At 42.1% G+C, this 24,916-nt stretch overlaps 2 protein-coding genes across 10 annotated transcripts in view; one reads left to right on the top strand and one right to left on the bottom strand.

Moving 5' to 3' along the window:
• LOC140212104 (small COPII coat GTPase SAR1A) overlaps positions 1–12,873 on the bottom strand; it is a 37,772-nt gene extending 24,899 nt beyond the window's left edge. Inside the window, exons 1-3 of one of the 2 annotated variants that reach the window (XM_072282642.1) lie at positions 12,779–12,873; positions 3,561–3,635; positions 68–187 (exon numbers count right to left, since the gene is read on the bottom strand). In XM_072282642.1, the coding sequence (XP_072138743.1) occupies positions 68–187; positions 3,561–3,618 (178 nt within the window). In that variant the 5' untranslated portion in view covers positions 3,619–3,635; positions 12,779–12,873. Of the gene's footprint in view, positions 1–67; positions 188–3,560; positions 3,636–12,747 lie in introns of both variants that reach the window. The other variant, XM_072282643.1, reaches the window with a different exon arrangement.
• Positions 12,874–12,900: 27 nt separating this feature from the next.
• Positions 12,901–24,916, top strand: part of LOC140212099 (protein transport protein Sec24B-like) — a 90,587-nt gene continuing 78,571 nt past the window's right edge. For 4 of the 8 annotated variants that reach the window (XM_072282629.1, XM_072282632.1, XM_072282628.1 and 1 more), the window contains exons 1-2: positions 14,156–15,505; positions 22,720–23,382. In XM_072282629.1, coding sequence (XP_072138730.1) covers positions 23,289–23,382 — 94 coding nt within the window. In that variant the 5' untranslated portion in view covers positions 14,156–15,505; positions 22,720–23,288. Of the gene's footprint in view, positions 13,506–14,154; positions 15,506–22,719; positions 23,387–24,916 lie in introns of those variants that run through there. The other 4 variants (XM_072282625.1, XM_072282627.1, XM_072282633.1 and 1 more) reach the window with 4 other exon arrangements.

The raw sequence follows: 24,916 nt of genomic DNA, 5'->3' as shown, positions 1-24,916 counted from the left end.
AAGTGTGCAGCTCTTGCAGGGGGAGATCCTGGAACTTGTGGACATTGATCTATACTTTGATACTTACTGGGATGCAATGTTGGAACATGCTGCCCCAGCCTGTTATCTTTCAGCATGTGTAATAAGGTGGTTTTCCCAGCATTGTCCAAGCCTAGGAAAACCAATTTTCCCGATTTCTTATATAAACCTGGGAAAAGAAAACAACACAGCATTTATTACAGCTAATATAGGTAGGCAATTATTTTAACTCCAAGGCTTAATTTTATGAATATTTAACCCTTATCTAAAATCACTTGATCGTATTTCGGTTCATTAGATCTCAGCATCATCCTCCGCTTCCCAATCCTCATGAATTCAGAGTCTGGCATGACATTTGGCTCTATATTATCTCCATGCCAATTTCTTTACCCTTGAGTTTTCACTGGACTGTGGGTCCTTTCTCACATTTCCATAGTTTCTGATTGACTTGGACTACTCCCTCTTGCCTTCTCTAGATCTACACATTATCAACTGTCCATCCAATATGAACAGTGTTAATTCTTCCAGTTTATTCAAATCTGACCTCTGCAGCTCTGCTCACTTAGTTGCAACCCTAATATCTTCAAACCTGCCAACAACAGTGGTGCTGTTCTGTTTTGGTGAACAACGTGTGTGGATTTTCTCTAGGCGTTCCCTCAAACATCAGCTCTCAGATACTTTCTTAAACATCCCTCTGGACCATAAACCCACCACTGAACATCAAGCCAGGCATTTTTAGACTCCATTTCCTCACACAATCTTCCCTCCACAATCTCCATATCATAACCTTCCCAATCTCATGCAGCAGACACCAACTCTTCTGCAGGATCCACTAACAGAACCCAAACAGAGCCATTGTTTTAGCCTGGTTTAGCACCACCAAACTCAGTTCTTTCAACCAGCTCCATCACTGATCCAATTCCTTGCTGCTTACATGCATGTCCACCTCCGATACACTCCTTTCACTTCTACAGCTTTCAATTTTCTAGTTCCGTCTGGCTTATCTTTATCATGGATGTATAGTCCCTCTACATGCCCATGACATGTCTGGGGCTGAACCAGTTCCCCCACACCAATACACTTATTCACATGGCTAAACATTCTCGCACTTAACAACTTCTCCTTCAGCTCAACTTCCTCTGGATCAAAGATGCAGCTAAGGCCCAAATTAAAGATTAGTTTTATTTGTTACATAAACATTGAAACATACAGTGAAATGTGTTATTTGCATCAGCAACCAACATAGTCTGAGGATGAGCTGGGGTAGTCCACAAATGACACCATGCCTTGGTGCCAGCATAGCATGCCCACAACTTACTATCCTGTATGTCTTTGGAACGTGGGAAGAAACCTGACCACCCTGAGGAAACGTACACTGTCGCAGGGAGAACATACTAATTCCTTACACACAGAGGCCGGAACTGGACCACGATCGCTGATCACTGGCTTTATAATGCGTTACGCTAATCGCTACACTACCATGCAGCCTAATTAAATTACACATCTTATTTAAGAGCAAATTATACTTATCCTTCTCTAAGATATGTCGGACTGTCCTACTCAGGTTCTCTCCCAAAGTACGTTGATAATTCCATTGCTGTTACTTTCTGCACTCATTCAAAAAACATTTTTTAAAAAATGACCTCTGCTGCTAATTTCCATCTTACTCTCACCTTCACATGATACTTCTCTGTCTCTTCCCTTCCCTTCCTGAATCTTTGTCTCTGCTTCAGGGGATGGACTAAATAACAATATCCATTAAAGGTCCACAGTTATCATGGTGAAACACCCTCCCACCATTTCCCACAAGGACTCCATTGCACATTCCCTGTTCTTCCACCTCTGTCACATCTGTTCCAGTGACAAAACTTACTACACAGATGCCTAAAATAACTTCCTTCTCCCCTAACCAAGGCTTCCCCTTTATGATAGTTGGCAGAGATTTTACAGAACATCTCAATTTTGTGTACCCTCACCTCTTTTTCCTCGCCAATGCTAGAACAGTTTCCCCAGTTCTGGCGTATATAATTTCCCAATCTAATTTTCCATGTCAATCCACTACTTCTCTTTGCAACTTCACATGCCTCTGAAGGAACTATACCTGCTCTTTTGCCTGGTCCCTGAAACACCTCCTCCAGTCCAATGTATTCCACTCAGTACTAATAATATTGCCCTCTCTAATATGGAGAGACCAAATGCAGACTGAGCACTCACTTTTCAGAGCACTTTTGTTCAATCCACAGGAGTAACAAGAAGATTTCAGTTGCTTCTCCTTTTAATTCTCCATGTCCCTTCCACTCTGAGATACCTGTTGGTGGCTTCTTGTTTTACAAAGTTGAGGAACAGTACCCCATATTCCCCCTGGGAGTCAATACTGAATACAAGAATTTGAAGTAACTCTCTTTCTCTTTATCCAGTTCTACTCAAGGATTATCTTCCTGTAATATTAACTGTTTTTATTTTCTCTCTACAGACAAAAATTATTCAGTTGGGCAGATGCCATCAGGCAGGAGGTACAGAAGCCTGAAGTCTCACACCAAGTTCAAGAACAGCTACTTCCCCTCAACAATTCAGTTCTTGAATCAACCCACACAACCATAATCACCACCTCACTATAGCAACACTATGACCATCTTGCACTATAATTTTTTGTCTAATTGTGTTTGTAATTGTACTATTTTGTATAATTTATGCTTTTCTTGTGAATGTTGTATATCTGATGCAGTGCCTGTGACGCTGTTGTGAAGAAAGATTTTCATTCTTACATGAGCACACACTTGTACATATGACAATGAACTTTGACCATTTCCAACGTTCACTGTTTGGTTCTTTGCAACTGTTCGAATCTGAATGTCACAGCTTTAACACATTTGTTTTCTCGTTCCCTAACTGTCCTCATTAATCTATCAACCAGATGGTTTCATAAACAACTTAACACCACGGACCACCTTCTCAGACATATTCCTTTTGTCAAGGGAAAAAGTGTTCTGCTGCTATTCAAACGTTAATAGATTGGAAATAATTTATAGTTAAAAGTTCAGAAAGGTCCAAAGGTTCATTTTATTATCAAAGTATGTACGCAGAATACAACTCTGAAACCTGTCTTCTCCAGATAGCCATAGAATACTGAAAACCATATAAGTAGTTGAAAGAAAGCCATCAATCCCCCCCACATGAAAAGAACTGCAATACTTTGCAATTTATACTTATATAATTTACAAGTGATTTATACAAATTATTAACCAATTGATTCTATTTTTAATATTTTGAGAATTGAGAAAGCTTTCTCAAGCCATGCTTAGCAAGAATTTATAACATATGACATTTTATAAAACTAGGCTTATACAACAATCGAATTAAGCCATGAATGTTGCCAAATCCATATTTAATAATGTCAAAGCTAATGAAGTCTCATGCTCCCAGAGCCAGATTAAGGTTACAAATAATTAAAATTACTTTCGTACAAATCCAATCCACAAACTGCAGTCACCAATTTCAGGGGAAGAGAACAACAGAGGGAAATGAAACTTGCTACTACTTACCCAGGAACTGTAGCATGCTGGTGAATCCATTGTACAGCCAGTCGAGTAAGCCCGACATTGCTGAATCAGACAGACCTACAAAAGGCAAAAGACCAATTCAGTTAACCATCTTTTCCCTGGAAGTCAAATGTTTGTGTCAAACTGTCACAAGAACATGAAGAAGCTATTCACTCCTTTATGTCTATTGCATGATTCATTGTGATCATGGTTGGCTTATATCTCAACTCCAACCACCTGGTTTGGATTAATATTCCTCATCTGTCCAAACACCTATCAACTTCTTTGGAGCGTAGAAGGTTGAAGGGGAACTTGATAGAGGTATTTAAAATTATGAGGGGGATAGATAAGAGTTGACGTGGATAGGCTTTTTCCATTGAGAGTAGGGGAGATTCAAACAGGAGGACATGAGTTGAGAGTTAGGGGGCAAAAGTTTAGGGGTAACATGAGGGGGAACTTCTTTACTCAGAGAGTGGTAGCTGTGTGGAACGAGCTTCCAGTAGAAGTGGCAGAGGCAGGCTCGATATTGTCATTTACAGTTAAATTGGATAGCTATATAGACAGGAAAGGAATGGAGGGTTATGGGCTGAGTGCAGGTTGCTGGGACTAGGTGAGGGTAAGCATTCGGCACGGACTAGAAGGGCCGAGATGGCCTGTTTCCATGCTGTAGTAAGTGTTATATGGTTAATTTCGGATATAAAACTATTAAACTAGTTAATTGATTGCTATTTAGTGAGAGAGAAAGCTATACATCACTACCTGTAGAACTGTATGACCCTTTGGATAAAGAAACATCTCCAAACTTTACAACTTAAAGGGCTGGGCTTAATTTTACATCTGTCCCTTATTCTAGACTTCCTCAACCAGCAGAAATCAATACTATTTACCAAGCAGTTCCTTTCATTCTCCTAATCAGTTCTGGAATTTGTATTAGTATCATTAATGTTGTCCTCGACACTGAAACGGCTTATCAAGTGCCTTCTGCAAGTTCAGATATTCCAAACACATTCTTGTTTATTACCTTATCATAAAATTAATTTTGGTTCATTACACAGCAACTTTTCTTTACAAGTCCTACATCTCCATAAAAGGTTAAATTTACAAAGCAGGCAGACAAAGAAATTGATGGGCGTGGCTGGCTCCAGTAATAGGGAAATAATCGCAGCAATTTATAATGCTTTAAAGTGCTTTGTTTTGCTTATGCAAAAAGACATTTATGCTTTCAGATTCAAAAGAAATTAACACTGGGGTTTAAAATAAAAGCAATTAATATGCAATGTTCAGTGACAAACTAAATTAAAACAGACCTATTTTGATAGGTGAAGTTTACAGTGCTAGGGTCAGATTGGATCTGCTGTATTTCTAAAGGGGTAACAACTTCTTGTTGCTGCCTTTGGGAAGGAAGTCCTGGAACATTAGGTCCCCACCACTATGTTCAGGAAAAGTTATTACACTCAATTGTCAGGTTCCTAAACCAGCGTGGATAACTTCACTGAACTGATTCCACAACCTATGGACTCACTTTCAAGGACTATACAACTCATGTTCTCAATATTTATGGCTTATGTATATGTACTTGAACAATCTGTCTTTTGCACATTGGTTGTTTTTCTTTGTGTGCAGTTTTTCATCGAACCTATTGTGTATCTTTGTATTTACTGTGAATGCCCACCAGAAAATGAATCTCCGGGTAGTATCTGATGACATGTATGTACTCTGATAATAAATTTACTTTGAACTTATGAACTTTGAAATGGATATGGGAGCAGCTGCAGGTATCTTTTAGCAATTTATTTGGTGGGGGTGGGGGGGGTGCCAGAGATCCCATCAAGTTATCCTTCCACAGGCAGGTTAGGCAAATCACAGTCTTCTGGGTGAACTTCGAAGTTCTGATCACATCCAGGCAGGTGTTACAAGTGGGCCACGTTGCATGCCTGTAACCAGACTGCTGAAACAAGAACTATATTTCAAACTCCCATCACATGAAAAAGTTTCCAGAAGTCAGAAAATAATTCAAAAACACAAAAGATTCTGCACATGCTGGAAATCTTGAACAGCACACACAAAATGCAAGTTAAGCAGCATCTATGGAGGGAAATAAACAGTTGAAGTTTCAGGCCGAGACCCCTTCATCAGGACTGAAAATATTTTAAACTATCCTTGGAAACAAAATTGCAAAATCCTCACTAACTCCTGGGTTTTGTTGGCCTGCGTTGACTCAACAAAGAACGAATTTAGTAGCATAAAATGGATAAGGTTACATTGGAGGAAATCCAAAGGAGCCTCACCAGGCTAATTCCTGGGAAGAGAAGATTGTCATATCAACAGAGGCTAAACAGGTTCAGTCTGATACTTTGGACTTAGAAAAATAACAGCTGATCTTATTGAACCATGTAAAATCTTAAGAGGGCAAGTTTCACTAGTGGGAGAATCTCAAACAATGGGAACATGGTTTCAAGAAAAAGGTTAACAGTCATTGAAAACACAGATTTTATTTTCTTGCAGAGGGTCCACAGAATAGGAGGCTAGCTCATTAGAAGTAGTTAAAGTGGAGGGAGGTACACTTTTGTAGGATCTGTGGATTGAGGGTAATGGAAATCTGGCAGAGAGCTGTTAAGGTTTGGGATAGATCTGCCATTATCATATTGAAAGGCAGGGCAGGTGGCCGGCTACTATTTTCTTATGTACGTCCTGGAAGACATTTGAAACCTTAAGTCTGTGCAATAAGAGAACTAAGGGCAGATAGTGGGAGGAATACACAACTTCCCAAACACAGGATCCAGCACCATTGTAACTATTTGCAAAGGACCACCCAGCAGCCTTAGAGAAGTAAGTCACTCTCATTATCAAGGGACTGTCTGAGACTGAATATGTGAACCTGAACTTGAAAATGATCATTATAGTAATTAGGGCCTTTGAGCTGACGAGATCCTGGCTCAGATCACACCATCTCTGGAATGGAATGGAATGGAATGGGATTGTGCATCATCCACTTCATATGAGCCATGATCAGTTAATCGTTCTCTTCTCAAGCCTGAAGACCTAATTCAAGTATTGATAGTAGATTAGATTAGCTTTCTTTGTCACACGTACATCGAAGCATACAGTGAAATGCATCGTTTCGGTCAAATCAAGTAAGTAAGGATTATACTAGGCAGCCCACATAGCAAGCTCACAACTCTCTAACACTATCCTCTCCTCTTTGGAGGAAACCAGAGAACCTGGAGGCAACCTGTGCAGTGACGGGAACTCCTTAAGAGAGCAGTGGGAATTGAACTCCAATCTTACAGCTGGAGCACTGTAAAGTGTTGCGCTAACGGTTATACCACTGTGCTGCCCCCAGGGACATGAAAACAAAAATGTAAGCAGAGTAAACACTGCACGATTGGAGGCGTTGCCTTTCAGTTGAGGCATTAAGTCTCATCTCCCTTCTCAGGTATGTACAAAAGATCACATGCCACTATTTCAATGAACAGTGGGTGAATTACCTTTGCTGTCCTAATCAATATTTATCAAGCTTGTGCATAAATTGGCTGCCTTGTTTCAACACTTGGCTGTAAGGTGCTTTGGGTGTACAGAAAAGTACCTAAATTTAACTTTGCTCTTTTACTTTTGCTGGGATTGTACTCAAATACTGGAGTGAGGTTAAAAATATACCCATGTGAGATAAATATCTAAATTAAGTCTCAATCAAAAAATTACATACCCATGATTTTAACTTCAGTTGTAAGCAAAGAGCCAGAAGTGACTCTACGAGATGTTCTTTGCAATGTGGAAAAATGTCTAGGAAATATAGTCCTGCTGCTCGGAATGAAGGTGCAGCTTCACCAATGACTGAACCTTTCACAGTGGCTTACAAAATTAATTTAATTGGAATTTGGTACCTTTATGCTCCAAACAATCTGCCACACCAAAACTTTCATCTTGCAGAAGGAATTAGCTATAAGGACAACTATTAATAGTAGTGCTCACCAGGAATCACTGTTTAGCTGCTGTTAAGATCTAGATGATCGTGAACAATGTACCTCAGAAAATCACACAAAAGATACATCAAAAAACATTTTGTAGGTGGGGGTTGATGCAAAAGAGATTGAGCCACTGACTCTTTCAAGATAAGACCTTCACCATGATCGATTTAGGCTGAGATAGCAATGATTGAGTTATATAGTTAACATCGAAAAAACATAGTCCTTTCAGCCCACTAACATCACGTATCTGCCTTATGAAGATTGATCAAGTACCAACAAGCTGACATTCTTCATTCTTCAGTGAGGGTGATCTCCCTGAAATATCAAATCTTTAGATTGGGCTTGGCAGCAAAGATCCTGAGGACACAAGAGACTTACTCGTCTCTGCGTTGAACTGAGGCTGTGGACTCACTTTCCTCAATTTCAGTTCTGAATGCTATTTGCTTACCTATATTGATTGCATGATTTGTTTCTTTTTTTTTGCACAATTCGGCGGTTTTTAAAATGGGTTCTATTGTGTTTCTTTGTTTTGTGACTGTCTGTAAGGAGACGAATCTCATGGTTGTATATAGTATACAAACTTTGATAATAAATGTACTTCGAACTTTGGACTGCAGATAGTGGGGCCTGGAGTAAAATACAAACTGCTGGAGGAACTCAGCAGGTCAGACAGCACCCACAAAGGCAAAGGCAGTCCTAATGCGGGTACTCAAGCGTCACTTTGCCTCTACAGATATTGCTTGACCAGCAATTTGTTTTTTGCTCGAGATCCTGAGGGGCTGTTTTCCCAACTTGGGAGTCACAGTCTCAGAATAAGGGGTGGTTGTATATATGATCGAGGTGTGGAGAAGCATCCTTACTAAAAGTTGTGGATCTTTGGAATGGTCTCCCTAAAGTGGAAGTGCAGTACTGATGATGATGATGGTGGCATCTGTCTGTCTCGAAGGACAATGGACTGGAGTGACCCCTCCAGGGCACAATCCTAGGCGGAAGGTATGGAGATCCTGGGATGCCCAGTCGTCAAGATCCCCCTTCTCTGCCTCACAGGTGTAGTCCAGAGGAGAGCAAAGCAATATGTTTGGCAGTAGCTTGGCTGAAGAAACTGACAGAAGAATGTTCAGTGACATCCAATTGCCTTCGGGTCTCCACTCCAGATTTTCTATCTGGGTTTACTCCCGTTGCCTTCGTCCCCCCCAAAGTTGCCACCAAGGTAGTGGGGCTATTTACCCATAGATGAGGATCTGGTTCATGGGCACCAGGGCACGTCCACATGCTGAAGGGCCTGCATGATACACGTGAAGGGGCCAGACCTCTTCCCCATTTTCTGTAGTTCAGCTTGAGTCTGAAAGGAGTTTAGTTTCAGAGTGTCACCAGCGAGGACACACTACACAAGCCTTGCTATTGGAGAAGCTACATACCATCAACAAGAGACTTAAGTATTCAACTCTCCTTTTCAGGAGATTGCTAACCAGCAAGGGGAAGCTGAAAGCGAGCGCAACAAGCTCTAGCCACTACACTACCACACTAGACACATCACAACAGCCTTTCGAGGTGTAGTACTGCAGCGAGGACAACTAAAGCAAGCTCAGCAGAAGCAGGTGGAAGGTAGTCTAGCAGCTCATGTAATGTTTTACAGTGCTGGCAATTGAGTTTTAATTCCTGACGCTGTCTTTAAAGAGTTTGTACATTCTCTCTATGACCATGTGGGCCTCCATCCAGTGCTCTGGTTTCTTCCAACATTCCAAAGGGTTAGTTGGTTGTGGGCATGCTATGTTAGTGCCGGAAGCATAGTATCAACACAGCATATGATATTTGCAGGTTGCTCCAATCACTGTTGGACAGCATTGGTCATTGACGTAAACTATACATTGATGTTTTGACGTACATGTGACAAGTACAGCTAATCTTTTACCTTTATCAGAACACAAGGTCTTTTTGGTTTCCAGTTTTAATTTTGATTTGCTTTTGATGCCTCAAATATTCAACATATTCTATTTCTTTCAGCTATTTAACTGAATTTCCCTCAACTTTTCCCTACTATTGCTTCAGATGTTCCAGACAGTAGAAAATTCCACATTCTCACCTCTCTTTAAAGAAAGACTTCTGGTGAAATTCTTCTGGATGTATTTATGATCCCCATGTTTTGGATCATACATTTACAACAGCCATGCACTATCAGAATTATTATTACTGACTCAGATGACACGTAGTTTGTTATTTTGAAGCTGCAGTACAGTGAACTCAGCCAGCTCCATCACGGGCACAAACCTCCCCACCATCGAGGACATCTTCAAAAAGCAATGTCCCAAGAAGGCGGCATCCATCATTAAGGACCCCCACCACCCAGGATATGTCCGCTTCTCAATACTACCATCAAGGAGGACATACAGGAGCCTGAAGACACTCACTCAACATTTTAAGACAGCTTCTTCCCCTATGCCATCACACCTCTCAACAGGCAATGAACCCATGAACACTATCTCACGACTTTTTTTTGCAATATGGTGGAGGAACTCAGCAAGCCAGGCAGGAGTCCTGATGAAGGGTCTCGGCCTGAAACATTGACTGTTTATTCTTTTCCATAGATGCTGCCTGGCCTGCTGAGTTCCTCCAGCATTTTGTATGTGTTGCTTTGGATTTAATAATAATTATAATAATAAGTACTTTGTTGATCCTAAGTGGGAAATTATTTTGTTACAGCAACATTTAAAAACACATTTAGCAATAATAATATAATATTAACTAATAAAGTACAGAGTAATAACATACACAATAATTTTCCAAGGTGCAATAATAATGTATGAAATAATAAAACAGATACTATTGTACTATGATGTGTGTTCGCCTGTTGCACAAAGATGAACTACTGTATAAACTTATTGCATTTGGTAGGAAAGATTTTCTGTAATGATCCTTGTGACAATGGAGCTAAATGAGTGTTCAAAAGGGCGCTCCGCTGCTTATTCAGTAGGTCATGTAGAGTATGTGTCGGATTGTCCATGATGGGTAACAGTTTGTTTAGTGATATCCTCTCCCCCAACTCAAAAGAATCTTGGTTGTAGCCAAGCACAGATCCAGCGTTTTTGATGAGTTTACTTAGTCTTCTTGCATTACCAGCACCGATGCTGCTCCCGCAACTTAAAGCCACAAAGAAGACTGCACTCGCTACAATAGACTGGTAAAAGATCTCCAACATCCTGCTGCACACATCTGCAGATTTTCTCCTGTTTGTGTCATGAGTTTTTTGCTCTCCTTTGCATTAATTAATATTTCTTATTATAATTTATAGTATATTTTATGTATTGCACTGTACTGCAGTAGCAAAACACACTTCTCGACATGTCAGTGACAATAAACCTGATTCCGAAAAGACTTAAAATAACTATAAAATACAGAGATAAATAAACAATGCAAAAATAGGAATAATAAGGTAGAGTTTATAGACGATTCAGAAACCTGAAAGTGGTTGTTGGGGGGAGACACAGAAACTATTTAAGAATGGAATTGTTGGGACGGGACAGAAACTTGGGTTTATAGGTGCCCACTAAAGTTGTAGCAGTGGTGCGTGAAATCCATTCTTTGCACAAAGGAGAAGTTGCACATACAAAATATCCAAATTTACTTTGCAAGCACTGCAATGGTACCTGTTCAACATGGTATCCAATGTAAGCACAGTAAACATCCACAAACAGTAGTAACATGGTAACCTGATTATCAGTGGACAAAAAGTGCTCATGACAGAGATTACTTCTCTGCTTTACTTTGAATGTTGTCATAAGATCGTTTGTATTCCAGCTGGAGGGCTTTTTGTTTAGTGTCTGAACTGCAAGAGATGAGGGATAGGGTGACAGATTATGACCAATGCATTTAGAATCCCATTCTGCAGTGATACCCTTATTGGATGAAAATGTCAAGGACTTGGAAAAGAGCCAGAATAGGCTGTCAGAATAGACTGAGAAACAAATACATTTAATTTGAAATGGTGCATATTTTAACAAAATATGATTAAAGTCTTTAAAAATAACAATGGAAATAGACTTTCCCTCCCTAGGTACCTCAAACCATCTATAACTTCAAATGAATTTCTCCCTTATTCCCCACCTTCTCCACTTCCGAACAGAATTCGAAACAATTCATTCCAATCTTCCCATAACCCACATTTCTTCCTATAACCACTCAACCCCCTTCCCAATCACCATTCCCTGCAAACCTACTTCCTTTTTCCCAATCTTCACAACCACACTCCCCATACCCCGAATACCTCCTCTCCATCCATCAAAAATGGAATTTCCTAGTGACGAACCATTTTAATTCCTATCCCCATTCCCTTTTCAACATGTTGATCCATGGCCTCCACTTTTGCCACAATGAGGCCATTCTCAGGGTGAAGAAGCAACATCTCATATTCTGTCTAGGTAGCCTTCAACCTAATAGCATTAACATCTATTTATCCTTCCAGTATTTTTTTCTCCCCCCTCCCTCATCTTCTATTCCCCACTTTGGCCTCCCACCTCTTCTCACACCCCCATGGATTCCCTCCTTTCTCCCGTGATCCACTGTCCTCTCCTATCAGATTCCTTCTTCTCCAGTCCTTTAACTTCCCACCCACCTGACTTCACCCATCACCCTCTAGCTATCCTCCCCCCCCCCGACTATCTTATTCTGATGTTTTCCTCCACTTCCTTTCCAGTCCTGATGAAGGGTCTCGGTTGAGACATCGACTTCTTGTTTATACATTTTTATAGACGCTGCCTGACCCGCTGAGATCCTCCAGCATTTTGTGTGTTGCTCCCCTTACCCTGCTCGTCAACTCGCATTGCCTCACTTTTCTCATACACTTTCACCTCCCTCCATGCACTTTATTTGCAACCCCCAACTACCCATTTCTTCCTTTCTTCTCTCCTCCCCTCCAAAGTTCCAACGTCTCAAGACATCCCCTACCTTCAGCCTCACTCCCTCACCCTAATACCCCCAGTCTCTCTCCACACCCACCATCCACCCCCCACAAACACCACCTCCCTCACCTACCCCTCCCCACTACCACCACCCTAACCCCTCCGACCCCCACTGGACCCCACCCCCACCCTCCATCCTTTCCCCTCAACTCACCCACCGCTCCACCAACACCCCCTGACGGCAAATCTACGAAATCCTCCCACAAACCAGAGCCCCCTCCCTGCCGCTGACCCTCTCGTACTGGGGGTCCGGGGCCTCGCTCCCACCTGCCCGATCCTCCCTCCTGCACCCTCTGACCTGGCGGCGCTTCTTCCCCGCCTCAGCCGCACTCTCCTCCTCGATCCACTCGCCGACGGCAGGGCCCGCTCCGCCGTCCCGGAACCACAAGACCGCTTCCGGGGGCAGCTGAGTCAGCTGATGGTGGGGAGAGGGCCCGGGGGACGGAGGGTGTAGAGAGGAGGGAGGAGAGAGTGACCTGGGCGTTTTAGAGGTAACGGGTGGGGAAAAGGCGAGAGGTTGAATTTCAATCCTCACAACTGTGCTATCGGTTCAATCTAAAAGATATGCCTAGCTGAGTCTGCCGCTGAATTCCTCGTCCACGCATTATTACTTCAGTCTATTCTATTACATTCTTTGATAACCTGTCGAATTCTACTCTTTGTCGACTTGAAACCATCCAACACCATGATACCTGTTTTCTAGCTTGCTCCATTTGCATATCAGTTCTGTGTTTAATCTGTATTAATTCTGCTGGTGACCAAGATAGAAGATGTCCAGTTATGGTCTCCTGAACACCATCTCATGGGCGAGTTCTGGACCAAACTTGAATCACTGAAGGATGCATGACAGCTGTGGCAGGGCTGAAATGCTATCACATCTTACAAAGTGAAACCAAATGACATAGGTGACAACAGTGATTCACTCCCTGATGAGCTCAATGCCTTCTGTGCTGACTTTGACTGTCAGAACATGGAGGAACAACCACAGCTCTGATGACCTTGCAATTTCAGTCTCTGAGGCTGAGGTGAGAGCATCCTTCAGGAGGGTGTACCCATGTTAGGCATCCTGGCCCAGATGGGGTACTGTACCTGGCTGAGTACTAAAGACTTGTGCCTATCACTTGTGGAGTGTTCACCAGTATAGTTAACCTCACTTTGGCAGTCTAAGGAACCCACCTGCATCAAGGAGGCTTCATTATTCTTATTCTTAGTCCATGTCAGTCTGTGTGTCAGAATAATACACTGCCAAGTATCAGCTTTGGCTTAGTAGCAGTTTTGTCTAAGTCTATATGAGATCAGAAGGGTGAAAATCTTGTGATCATTCATGATCTGATGGTATGACCTGACTTGATGAAAGGGGGGGGGTGCAGCTTGATGGAACAGGGGTGGTGGGGTGGGTGCAGCTTGGAATGGGTGGTGTGGTGGGGTGGGTGCAGCTTGATGGAACGGTGTGGGGGTTGGTGGTGGGGTGGGTGCAGCTTGATGGAACAGGGTGGGGGTTGGGGTGGGTGTAGCTTGATGGAATGGGGTGGGGGGTGGGGTGGGTGCAGGTTGAAGCAGGGGTGGGGGTGGTGGGGTGGGTGCAGCTTGATGGAACGGGGGGGTGGTGGGGTGGGTGCAGCTTGTTGGAACGGGGTGGTGGGGTGGGTGCTGCTTGGAGCAGGCTCACAGCCTCAGCCTTAGTGCAGCAAAGAACGGAGCGAAAGTTGTGGAACAGTGGGCAGAATTGGTCAAACGCTTGTCTCTGGTCCCGACATCCGGCCCGGTGTTTAAATGGTCCAAACATTGGGTTGTTCCTTACTCTAAGGCTCAGGCAATCTATACCTAAGAGGTAACCTGATAGAAGTGTATAATTTTATCAACTTATATCGGGTCACCCCTCAGCTTCCAACGTTTTAGAAAATCAATCCAAGTTTGTCCAGCCTCTCATTATAGTTAATACCCTCTAATCCAGACAACATCCTGGTGAACCACTTCTACTCCCCACCCTAAGCCTCCACATCTTCCTTGTAATGTGGCAATCAAAATTGCACACAATACTCAAAATGTCGCCTAACCCAGGTTTTATATTGCTGACATGGCATCCTGACTTTTATCCCTCACATTCAACGTCAATGAAGGCGAGTGTGCCGTAGGTTTTCATTAACACTCTATCCACTTGTGTTGCCACTTTAAGGGAGGTGTGGACTCTTACCCCACAATCCCTCTGTATATCGTTGGATGCTCCTAAGGTTCTATGTTACGACTAGGCCTTGTCTGCTCACCTGAGTGGGCCCCAAGCTGCTTTTGCTGTGAAGAATATTCAGTTTCCTCTTGAAAAGAATGAGTGATCACAACTCATCTTTAAAAGACGAATACAAACCAAATTGGCTGAGCATTATCATGGAGTGAGTGATTGGCCTTTGGATCACCATAAGATATAGGAGACCATAATATACAGAAGCAATATATTGTTGGTAGAATCTCAGATGGAGACGAGGGCGTACAGGAGCAAGATATACCAGCTAGTTGAGAGGTGTTGCAGCATCTTGCACTCAATATCTGTAAGACTAAAGGGTTAATTGTGGACTTCAGGAAGGATAGGATGAGGGAACACAAGCAATCCTCATAGAGGGATCAGAAGTGGAGAGTGAGCAATTTAAAGTTCCTGGATGCCAAGATCTCTGAAGGTCTAACCTGGTCCCAACATATTAATGCCGCTATAAAGAAGACAAGACAGTGGCTATATTTCATGAGGAGTTTGGAGAGATTTGGTTTGTCATCTAAAACACTTGAAAACTTCTGTAGTTGTACCATGGAGAGCATTCTGACAGGCTGCATCACTGTCTGGTATTGGAAGTGTGGGGTGCTATTGCACAGGACAGAAAGAAGCTACAGGAAGTTGTAAGATTAGTCAGCTCCTTGGGTACTAGCCTACGTTATATCCAAGACATCTTCAAGGAGTGGTGCCTTGGAAAGGCGGCGTCTATTATTACGGACACCCACCACCCAGGACATGACCTCTCCTCATTGTTACCGTCAGGAGGTAGGTACAGAAGCTTGAAGGCATACTGTCGGTGATCCAGGAACAGCTTCTTCCCCCCGCCATACGATTCCTAAATGGACACGGAACGCATGAGTACTACCTCACTTTCTTAATGTATATTTCTGTTTTTGCACTATTTTAAATCTATTTAATATACACATATATATTTAGTGTAATTGATTTTGCTGGGTCCATTGTTATTTGTCATCTATATCAATGATCTGGATGATAATGTGGTAAATTGGATCAGCAAATTTGCTGATGATACAAAGACTGGAAGTGTAGTAGACAGTGAGGAAGGTTTTCAGAGCCTGCAGAGGGACTTGGACCAGCTGGAAAAATGGGCTGAAAAATGGCAGATGGAGTTTAATACTGACAAGTGTGAGGTATTGCATGTTGGAAGGACAAACCAAGGTAGAACATACAGGGTTAATGGTAAGGCACTGAGGAGTGCAGTGGAATGGAGGGATCTGGGAATACAGATACAAAATTCCCTAAAAGTGGCGTCACAGGTAGATAGGGTCGTAAAGAGAGCTTTTGGTATATTGACCTTTATTAATCAAAGTATTGAGTATAAGAGCTGGAATGTTATGATGAGGTTGTATAAGGCATTGGTGAGGCCGAATCTGGAGTATTGTGTTCAGTTTTGGTCACCAAATTACAGGAAGGATATAAATAAGGTTAAAAGAGTGCAGAGAAGGTTTACAAGGATGTTGCCGGGACTTGAGAAACTCAGTTACAGAGAAAGGTTGAATAGGTTAGGACTTTATTCCCTGGAGCGTAGAAGAATGAGGGGAGATTTGATAGAGGTATATAAAATTATGATGGGTATAGATAGAGTGAATGCAAGCAGGCTTTTTCCACTGAGGCAAGGGGAGAAAAAAAAACCAGAGGACATGGGTTAAGGGTGAGGGGGGAAAAGTTTAAAGAGAACATTGGCGGGGGGCTTCTTCACACAGAGTGGTGGGAGTATGGAATGAGCTGCCAGACGAGGTGGTAAATGCGGGTTCTTTTTTAACATTTAAGAATAAATTGGACAGATACATGGATGGGAGGTGTATGGAGGGATATGGTCCGTGTGCAGGTCAGTGGGACTAGGCAGAAAATGGTTTGGCACAGCCAAGAAGGGCCAAAAGGCCTGTTTCTGTGCTATGGTTTCTATGTTTTCTATGATTTACTTTTTTTTCTTTCTCTAATATCATGTATTACATGCTGCTGCTGCCAAGTCAACAAATTTTATGACACTTGCTGGTGATTATAAACCTGATCCTGATTCAGATTCAGAATTAGGCCATTTGGCCCATCAAGTCTGTTCCTTCATTTCATCATGGCCCCAATCTGCCTCCCCCCCCCCGTATCCCTTCATGCTCTGACAAATCAAGAATCTATCAACCTCCATCTTAAATATACATACAGACTCAGCCTCCACAGCTGCCTGTGGCAATGAATTCCACAGATTCACTACTCTGACTAAAGAAGTTCTTCCTCATCTCCACTTTAAAAGGACACCCCTTATTCTGAGTCTGTGTCCTCTGGTCTTATACACTCCCACCATAGGAAACATCCTCTCCACATCCACTCTGTCAAGGCCTTTCACCATTCAATGGGTTTCAATGAGGTCACCCCTAATCTTCTGAATTCTCGTGAATACAAGCCCAGAGCCACCAAGCGCTCTTCATATGACAATCTATTCAACCCTGGAGTCATTTTGGTGAAGTTCCTTTGACCCCTCTCCAGTTACAGGGTGTCCTTTCTAAGGTAAACTGCCCAGAATACTCTCAAGTGAGGCCTCACCAGTGCTTTATAAAAGATTAAAGTCTGTCACGAGCCCTGTAGCCCATCAGGCCGGTGCTTATGCCGGTTTCCGTGGCGTGAAGCGACTCCCCCCACCTGGATAGGATGCCAGTCTATCGCAAGGTTAACCCCCAGCATTTTAGCCAGTACCCATTCTCAGCTGGGTAGACTGGGGCATTGTGTGGTTAAGTGCCTTGCTCAAGGACACAAATGCTGCCTCGGTCGAGGCTCGAACCCACGACCTTCAGATCGCTAGTCCAACGCCCTAACCACTTGGCCACACGCCACACAGTGTTTTATAAAGTCTCAGCATTACACCCTTGCTTTTATATTTTAGTCCTGGGTGTCAAGATCTCCGAGGATCTAACCTGGTCCCAATATATCGATGCAGCTATAAAGGAAGCAAGGCAGCGACCGTACTTCATTCAGAGTTTGAAGGGATTTGGTATGTCAACAACAACACTCAAAAACTTCTATAGGTGTACCATTGAGAGCATTCTGACAGGCTGCATCACTGCCTGGTTTGGGGGAGCTACTGCACAGGACCGAAAGAAACTGCAGAGGGTCATAAATTTAGTCAGCTCTTGGGTACTAGCCTACAAAGACCCAGGACATCTTCAGGGAGCAGAGTCTCAGAAGGGCAGCGTCCATTATTAAGGGCCCAGGGTATGCCCTTTTCTCATTGTTACCATCAGGTTGGAGGTACAGAAGCATGAAGACACACACTCAGCAATTGAGGAACAGCTTCTTCCCCTCTGCCATCTGATTCCTAAATGGACATTGAACCCTTGGACACTACCTCACTTTTTTAATATAAATTATTTCTGTTTTTGCATGATTTTTAATCTATTCAATATGTATATGCTGTAATTGATTTACTTATTTATTTATCTTTACCTTTTTTTTTCTTCTATATTATGTATTGCATTGAACTGCTAAATTAACAAATTTCACGACACATGCTGTTGATAATAAACCTGATTCTGATTCTGATTTTTAAGATGAATGCTAGTATCACATTTGCCTTCCTCACCACGGGCTCAACCTCCAAAATAACCTTGAAGAAATCCTGCATAAGGACTCCCAAGTCTCTTTGCACCTCCGTTTTTTGTATTTTATCTCCATTTAGAAACTAGTCAACTTTTTAATTTCTTCTGTCAGTGCATGACCATATATTTCCCGATACTATATTCCATTTGCCATTTCTTTGCCCATTCTCCTAATCTGTTTAAATCCTTCTGTAACCTCTCTACTTCCTCAAAATTAGCTGCCCCTCCACCTATCTTTATATAGTCTGCAATCTTTGTAACCAAGCTATCAATTCTGTCATCCAAATCATTGACAAATAACATAAAAAGAATCGATGGCAACACAGACCCCTGTAGAACACCACTAGTGACTGGCAGCCAGCCAGAAAAGGCTCCCTTCATTCCCCCTCTTTGTCTCCTGCCAATCAGCCACTACTTTATCCATGTTAAAATCTTTCCTGTAATACCACGGGGTTGTAGCTAGAGTAGCATCTTGTCAAAGGCCTTCTGAAAAACAAAGTACACAACATCAACCAATTCTCCTTTGTCTATCCTACTTGTTATTGCTTCAAAGAATTCTAATAGATTTGTCAGGAAAGATTTTCCCTTGAGGAAGCCATGCTGACTACAGCCTATTTTGTCATGTGCCTCCAAGTACCCCGAAACCACATCGTTAACAATTGACTCTAATGCCTTCCCAACCACTGAGGCTGGACTAACTGGCCTATAGTTTCTTTTCTTTTGCCTCTCTCCCTTCTTGAAAGGTGGAGTGACATTTGCAATTTTCCGGTCTTCCGGAACCGTTCCAGAATACAGAGGTTTTTGAAAGACCATTACTAATGCTTCTACAATCTCTTCAGCCACCTCTTTCAGAATCCTGGGGTGTAGACCATCTGGTCCAGGTGACTTATCTATCTTCAGACCTTTCAGTTTCCCAAGAACCTTCTCCCCAGTAATAGTAACTTCACACACTTCATGACCCCGACACTTGGAGCTTCTAGTGTTTTCCACAATGAAGACTGATGCAAAATACTTATTCAGTTCATCCTGCAATTTAAGAGGAAGAAGCTAAAGTCAGATGTATTGGGGTTATAGTGGAGAAAGGGGAATTATGGAGGCATAAGAGAAGTTGGCTAAAGTTGATTGGAAGGGGACACTAGCAAGGATGATGACAGAACAGGAATGGCTGGAGTTTCTGGGAGAAATTCAAAGGACAGGATAGATAAACCTAAAGAAGAAGTATTCTAAAGACAGGATGACACAACCACGGCTGACAAGGGAAGTAAAAAACAAAATAAAAGCAAATGAGAGGGCATATAATAGATCAAAAAATAGTGGGAAGTTAGAGGATTGGGAAGCTTTTAAAAACCAACAGAAGGCAACTAAAAAGCCATAAGGAGGGAGAAGATTAAATATGAAGGTAAGCGAGCCAATTATGTCAAAGAGGATACCATAAGTTTTTTCAGATAGAGAGTAAAAGAGAAGTGAGAGTAGATATTGGACCTCTGGAAAATTACACTGGAGAGGTAGTAATGGGGGACAAGGAAATGGCAGATAAAATAAAAAGTATTTTGCATCCATCTTCACTGTGGAAGACACTTTAAGTATGGTGGAAGTTCAAAAGTGTTACAGGGCAGGAGTGAGTGCAATTGCTATTACTAGGGAGAAGCTGCTTGGGAAGCTGAAAGATCCGAAGGTGAATAAGTCACCTGGACCAGATGGTCTACATCCAGAGTGCTGAAAGAGATGACTGGGGAGATTGTGGAGGCATTGGTAATGATCTTCCAAGAATCACTAAATTCTGTTATGGTTTCAGAGGACTGGAAAATTGCAAATGTCACTCCACTCTTTAAGAAGGGAGGGAGGCAAAAGGAAAGAAGTTATAGGCCAGTTAGCCTTCTCTCAGTATTTGGGAAGATGTTGGGAGTAGATTGCGAAGAATGAGGGTCAGGGTGCTTGGAGGCACTTGGTTAAATAGGTCAAAGTCGACATAAGAGGAGTTGGCTAAAGTTGATTGGAAGGGGACACTAGCAAGGGAAGATCTTGCCTGACAAATCTGTTGGAATTCTTCGAGGAAATAATAAGCAGGATAGACAAAGGAGAATCAGAAGATATTGTATACCTTGATTTTCAAAAGGCCTTTGACAAGGGGCCGTACATGAGGCTGCTTAACAAGGTAAGAGCCCATAGTTTTAAAGGAAAGATACTAGCATTGATAGAGCAGTGGCTGATTGGCAAGAGGCAAAGAGAGGGAATAAAGGGAGCCTTTTCTGGTTGGCTGCGGGTGACTAGTGGTGTTCTGCTGGGGTTGTTGATGGGAGCACGTCTTTTTAAGTTATATAAGAATGATTTGGATAATGGAATTCATGCCTTGGTTGAAAAGTTTGCAGGTAATTTGAAGATGGGTGGAGGGGAAGGTAGTGTTGAGGAAGCAGGGAGGCTACAGATGGATTTAGACAGATTAAGAGAATGGGAAAAGAAGTGAAAGACGGAATACAGTGTCAGGAAGTGTATGGTCATGCACTTTGGTAGAAGGAACAAAAGCGCAGAAAATTCTAAAATCCGATGTACAGGACTTGGGAGTCGTCGTGCAGGATTCCCTAGCGGTTAATTTGCAGATTGAGTTGGTGTTGAGGAGGGCAAATGTGATGTTGGCATTCATTTCAAGAGGACTAGAATATAAAAGCAAAAATGTAATGTGAGGCTTTATAAGGCACTGGTGAGGCCTCACTAGGAGTATTGTGAGCATTTTTGTGAGCAGACATCTTCAAAGGCAATGCCTCAAAAAGGCAACATCCAGCATTAAGGACCCCCATCACCCAAAATGCTCTCTCCTCATTGCTACCATCTGGGAGGAAGTACAGGAGCCTGAATACACACACTCAATATTTTAGGATCAGCTTCTTCCTGTCTGTGTGGCGCATGGCCAAGTGGTTAGGGCGTTGGGCTCACGATCTGAAGGTCGTGGTTCGAGTCTTGACCAAGACAGCACTGAACCACACATTGCTCCAGTCCACCCAGCTGAAAGTGGGTACCGGCAAATGTTGGGGGTTAACCTCACGATAGACTGGCATCCTATCTGGGGGGAGTCTCTCAGTTGCTTCACGCCACAGAAACTGGCATGAGCACAAAGGCTTGGGACAGACTTTGTCTTTTCTTCCTGTCCGCCATCAGATTTCTGAATTGAAAATGAACCCATGAACGCTACCTCACCATTTTTTGCTCTCTTTTTGCCATACTTATTTAGATTAATTTTTTAATATATGCATATATTTGTTTTTGTAATTCATAGTGTTTTATGTATTGTACTGTACTGCATCAAATTTTATGATGTGCTGTATGCTGGTGATATTAAACCTGATTCTGTTTCAGATTCATTCATACAGACACATGGACAGGTCAGGAATGGAAGGATATGGATCATGTGCATGCAGATTTTCAGTTTAAATTTCATCATGGTTGGCACAGATATTATGGGCCAAAGGGCCTGTTCCTGTGCTGTGCCATTTGATGTCCTACATTTTGTAATAAGGCTTCTGTTAGTCATACTGGAAAGTAATTTTTGGAAGAAAATAGGCTCAGTTATTTGAAGAGAATGCCTTATGAGAATAGGTTGAGTGAACTTGGCCTTTTCTCTCTGGAGCAACAGAGGATGAGAGGTGACCTGATAGAGATGTATATGATGATGAGAGGCATTGATCGTGTGGATAGCCAGAGGCTTTTTCCCAGGGTTGAAATGGCTAATGCAAGGGGGCATGGTTTTAAGGTGTTTGGAAATAGATACAAGTGGGATGTCAGAGGTAAGTTTTTCACACGGAGAGTGGTGGGTGCATGGATTTCAGTACCAGCAATGGTGGTAGAGACAGAACAATAAGGTCTTTTAGGAGACTCTTAGATAGGTACAAGGAGCTGAGAAAAATAGAGGGCTACGTGCTAGTGAAATTCTAGACAGTTTCTAGAGTAGGTTACATGGTCAGCACAACATTGTGGGTCGAAGGGCCGGTAATGTGCTGTAAATTTTCTACGTTCTATGTTTATTTTTTCTAGTATTTTACTTTCAACTGTCAGTCATCTTTTAGTCTCAGTTCCGATGAAGCTCCAACATGCTATGCTTGACAAAAGAAAACAAAACTGTTCAAAGCTTCTTGTATTTTCTGTCCAGTATTTCACTAAATGGAAAATATCACCTTGCAATACCTGTGCAGGTGCAGGGTCTGTTTGTAGCAGAAAGAAAATGATACCAGATAAAATTAACTAAGACTAGGAAGGTAAATAAATGAAACATGATTTTATTTGAAATACTTCTGTCACAGCAGATAAATTTTCACACCTTGTGGCTGACTGGGCAGCAATTTTTGTCACTTACTTAACATTTGTCTGTTTTTGTCCAAGTTGCTAGCTCAGTACACATCCCAGCATGGATGGAAAGCATGCAAGGGGCTGCTGGATTCGAACCTGGGTCCATTTGCCTCGAAGTCTAGTGCTGAGGCCACTACACTGCCGACCGGCATACACAAGAGATAAGTAATTTAATTTTAAAGCCTGATGGAGCAAAGGCACTCGAATAACAATACAGTGTGTATCTTAAGACCAGACTTGATCAAAAATCTTGCTGAACTCTCTTGGGTGCAACAAATATTGAGAAGGAATTCAGGATTTTATTGCTGTGTAGTGCCAATTATTTATTGTACAACAAACAGTATGGTTTCAATACCCCAGGCTATGTCTGACAATGAGGTCATCAACATTTCCCTTGAGTGTAAGATAAAACCATGGTGGTGACAAGGGTGGAGCTGCCATGTAGCCTTCCCAGAGGCTGACGGAGGTTACACACTGCCAATGAGTGTAGAATGTATAATGTGACAGTCGATGATGGGCAGGGTTACAAGCACCATGTACCTGCAGTGTCAGTCACATCTGATAAATCTTACAGGTAACAAACTCTGGAACAAAGACAGTGAATGTCGAAGAATGATGAATTGAGCCTGATTATGATGCCGGTCTTTCCTAAGTCCAGTAAACAACTGAAGAGGAGAATCCACCCATTGCCCTCAGGTAAGTACGTGCTTTTTATGTGGTTCTTCAGATTTTCTTAACCCCTTACAATATGTTGGTTTAATTACAAAATCTAGATAAGTTTGAAGTAAATTTATTATTGAAGTACCCATTTTCTTGCGGACATTCACTGTAGCTACAAAAACCCACAATAGAATCAATGAAAATCTGCATACAACAAAGACGACAAACAACCAATGTGCAAAAGAGAACAAACTGTACAAATACAAAAAGAGAGAAAAAGACAAGATCGAGAACGTGAGTTGTAGAGTCCTTGAAAGTGAGTCCTTAGGTTGTGGCAACACACATCAAAGTTGCTGGTGAACGCAGCAGGCCAGGCAGCATCTGTAGGAAGAGGTGCAGTCGACGTTTCAGGCCGAGACCCTTCGTCAGGACTAACTCAACCTTAGGTTGTGGAACTGGTTCATTGTTGAGGTAACTGAAGTTGAGTGAAGTTATCCCCCCTGGTTCAAGACCATTTCAGTTACTTTATGTGTAATACAACTATCAGATCACCTGTTCCAATAGACATGATATCTTTTGCTCAGATCTGATTAGAAATCAATAAAGACATCAGTTGCAGGTCGTGCCACTACTTTTTGTTCATGAGTGCAGTTCTCATGATCTAACCCAAACCAGGTAGCTTCAAAATATAAATTATAGTCCCCACTGATTCTCTCTTTAAGAGTATTTTTAAATCTATTTTCCCCTTTTCTACTTATGACACTTATTCTGTGGTCTTTTTATGTTCTTCTCTTTATTGGCCCTATCCCTCAATCGATATTAATAAAACAGATAAAGTTGTCTGTTCATTATCACTTTGCTATTTGTGAGCATTTACTGCGTTGCAAATTAATAGTTGTGTTTCTGAGGTTACAACAGCGAATATGCTTTGAAAGGACTTTATTTGGTCTTGAGCACATTATAACATTAGAAATGTGCTGTTGAAGTGCAAATCTTTTGTCTTATTATAGTTGGGTTGCAGTTTTTACAATCTAGGTCAACCAGATCAATATTAATTTGTGAAAGTCAATGCAAGACGTGTGAGGAAGCTGAAAGGCAGCTTCTTTTTCAAATTGCTGCCCATCTGCTCACAAGGTTGGGAAGGAGAGAGTTTCACCTACCTTTGCTGCATTCCCAAGCACGGGCAGGAGTCTCACCTGAAGTGGAAATGGAGTGTAAAAGTTGGCGTTATCTGTTCACCGGAAGGTCTGGAACTATTAGTAAATCATGTAACGCTGTGAGCAATACAGGAGAGATCTGCTATTCTCTGCTGTCACACAATCAACGCCCAGGGAGGTCAACCGGTATCCTACTGAGCTGCCTGGACGCTGATTATTATAAACTTCATAGGAGATCTATCAATGTTCTGCTGCTTCAGTTGCACAACACTTCCGTCATTCATTGTGTAGTATGCCATTCTGAACAGTAACACAGGAGGGTTTTTAGCAATACTGTATAGTATAATTTTTTCTAACTCAATGAGCAATGCCATAAGAAATCTACTAATAATAAAATACTTCCTATAAAATAG

This window comes from Mobula birostris, chromosome 18, assembly GCF_030028105.1.
Source record: "Mobula birostris isolate sMobBir1 chromosome 18, sMobBir1.hap1, whole genome shotgun sequence".
NCBI lineage: Eukaryota > Metazoa > Chordata > Chondrichthyes > Myliobatiformes > Myliobatidae > Mobula > Mobula birostris.
This window is presented reverse-complemented; position numbering and strand designations above follow the sequence as displayed.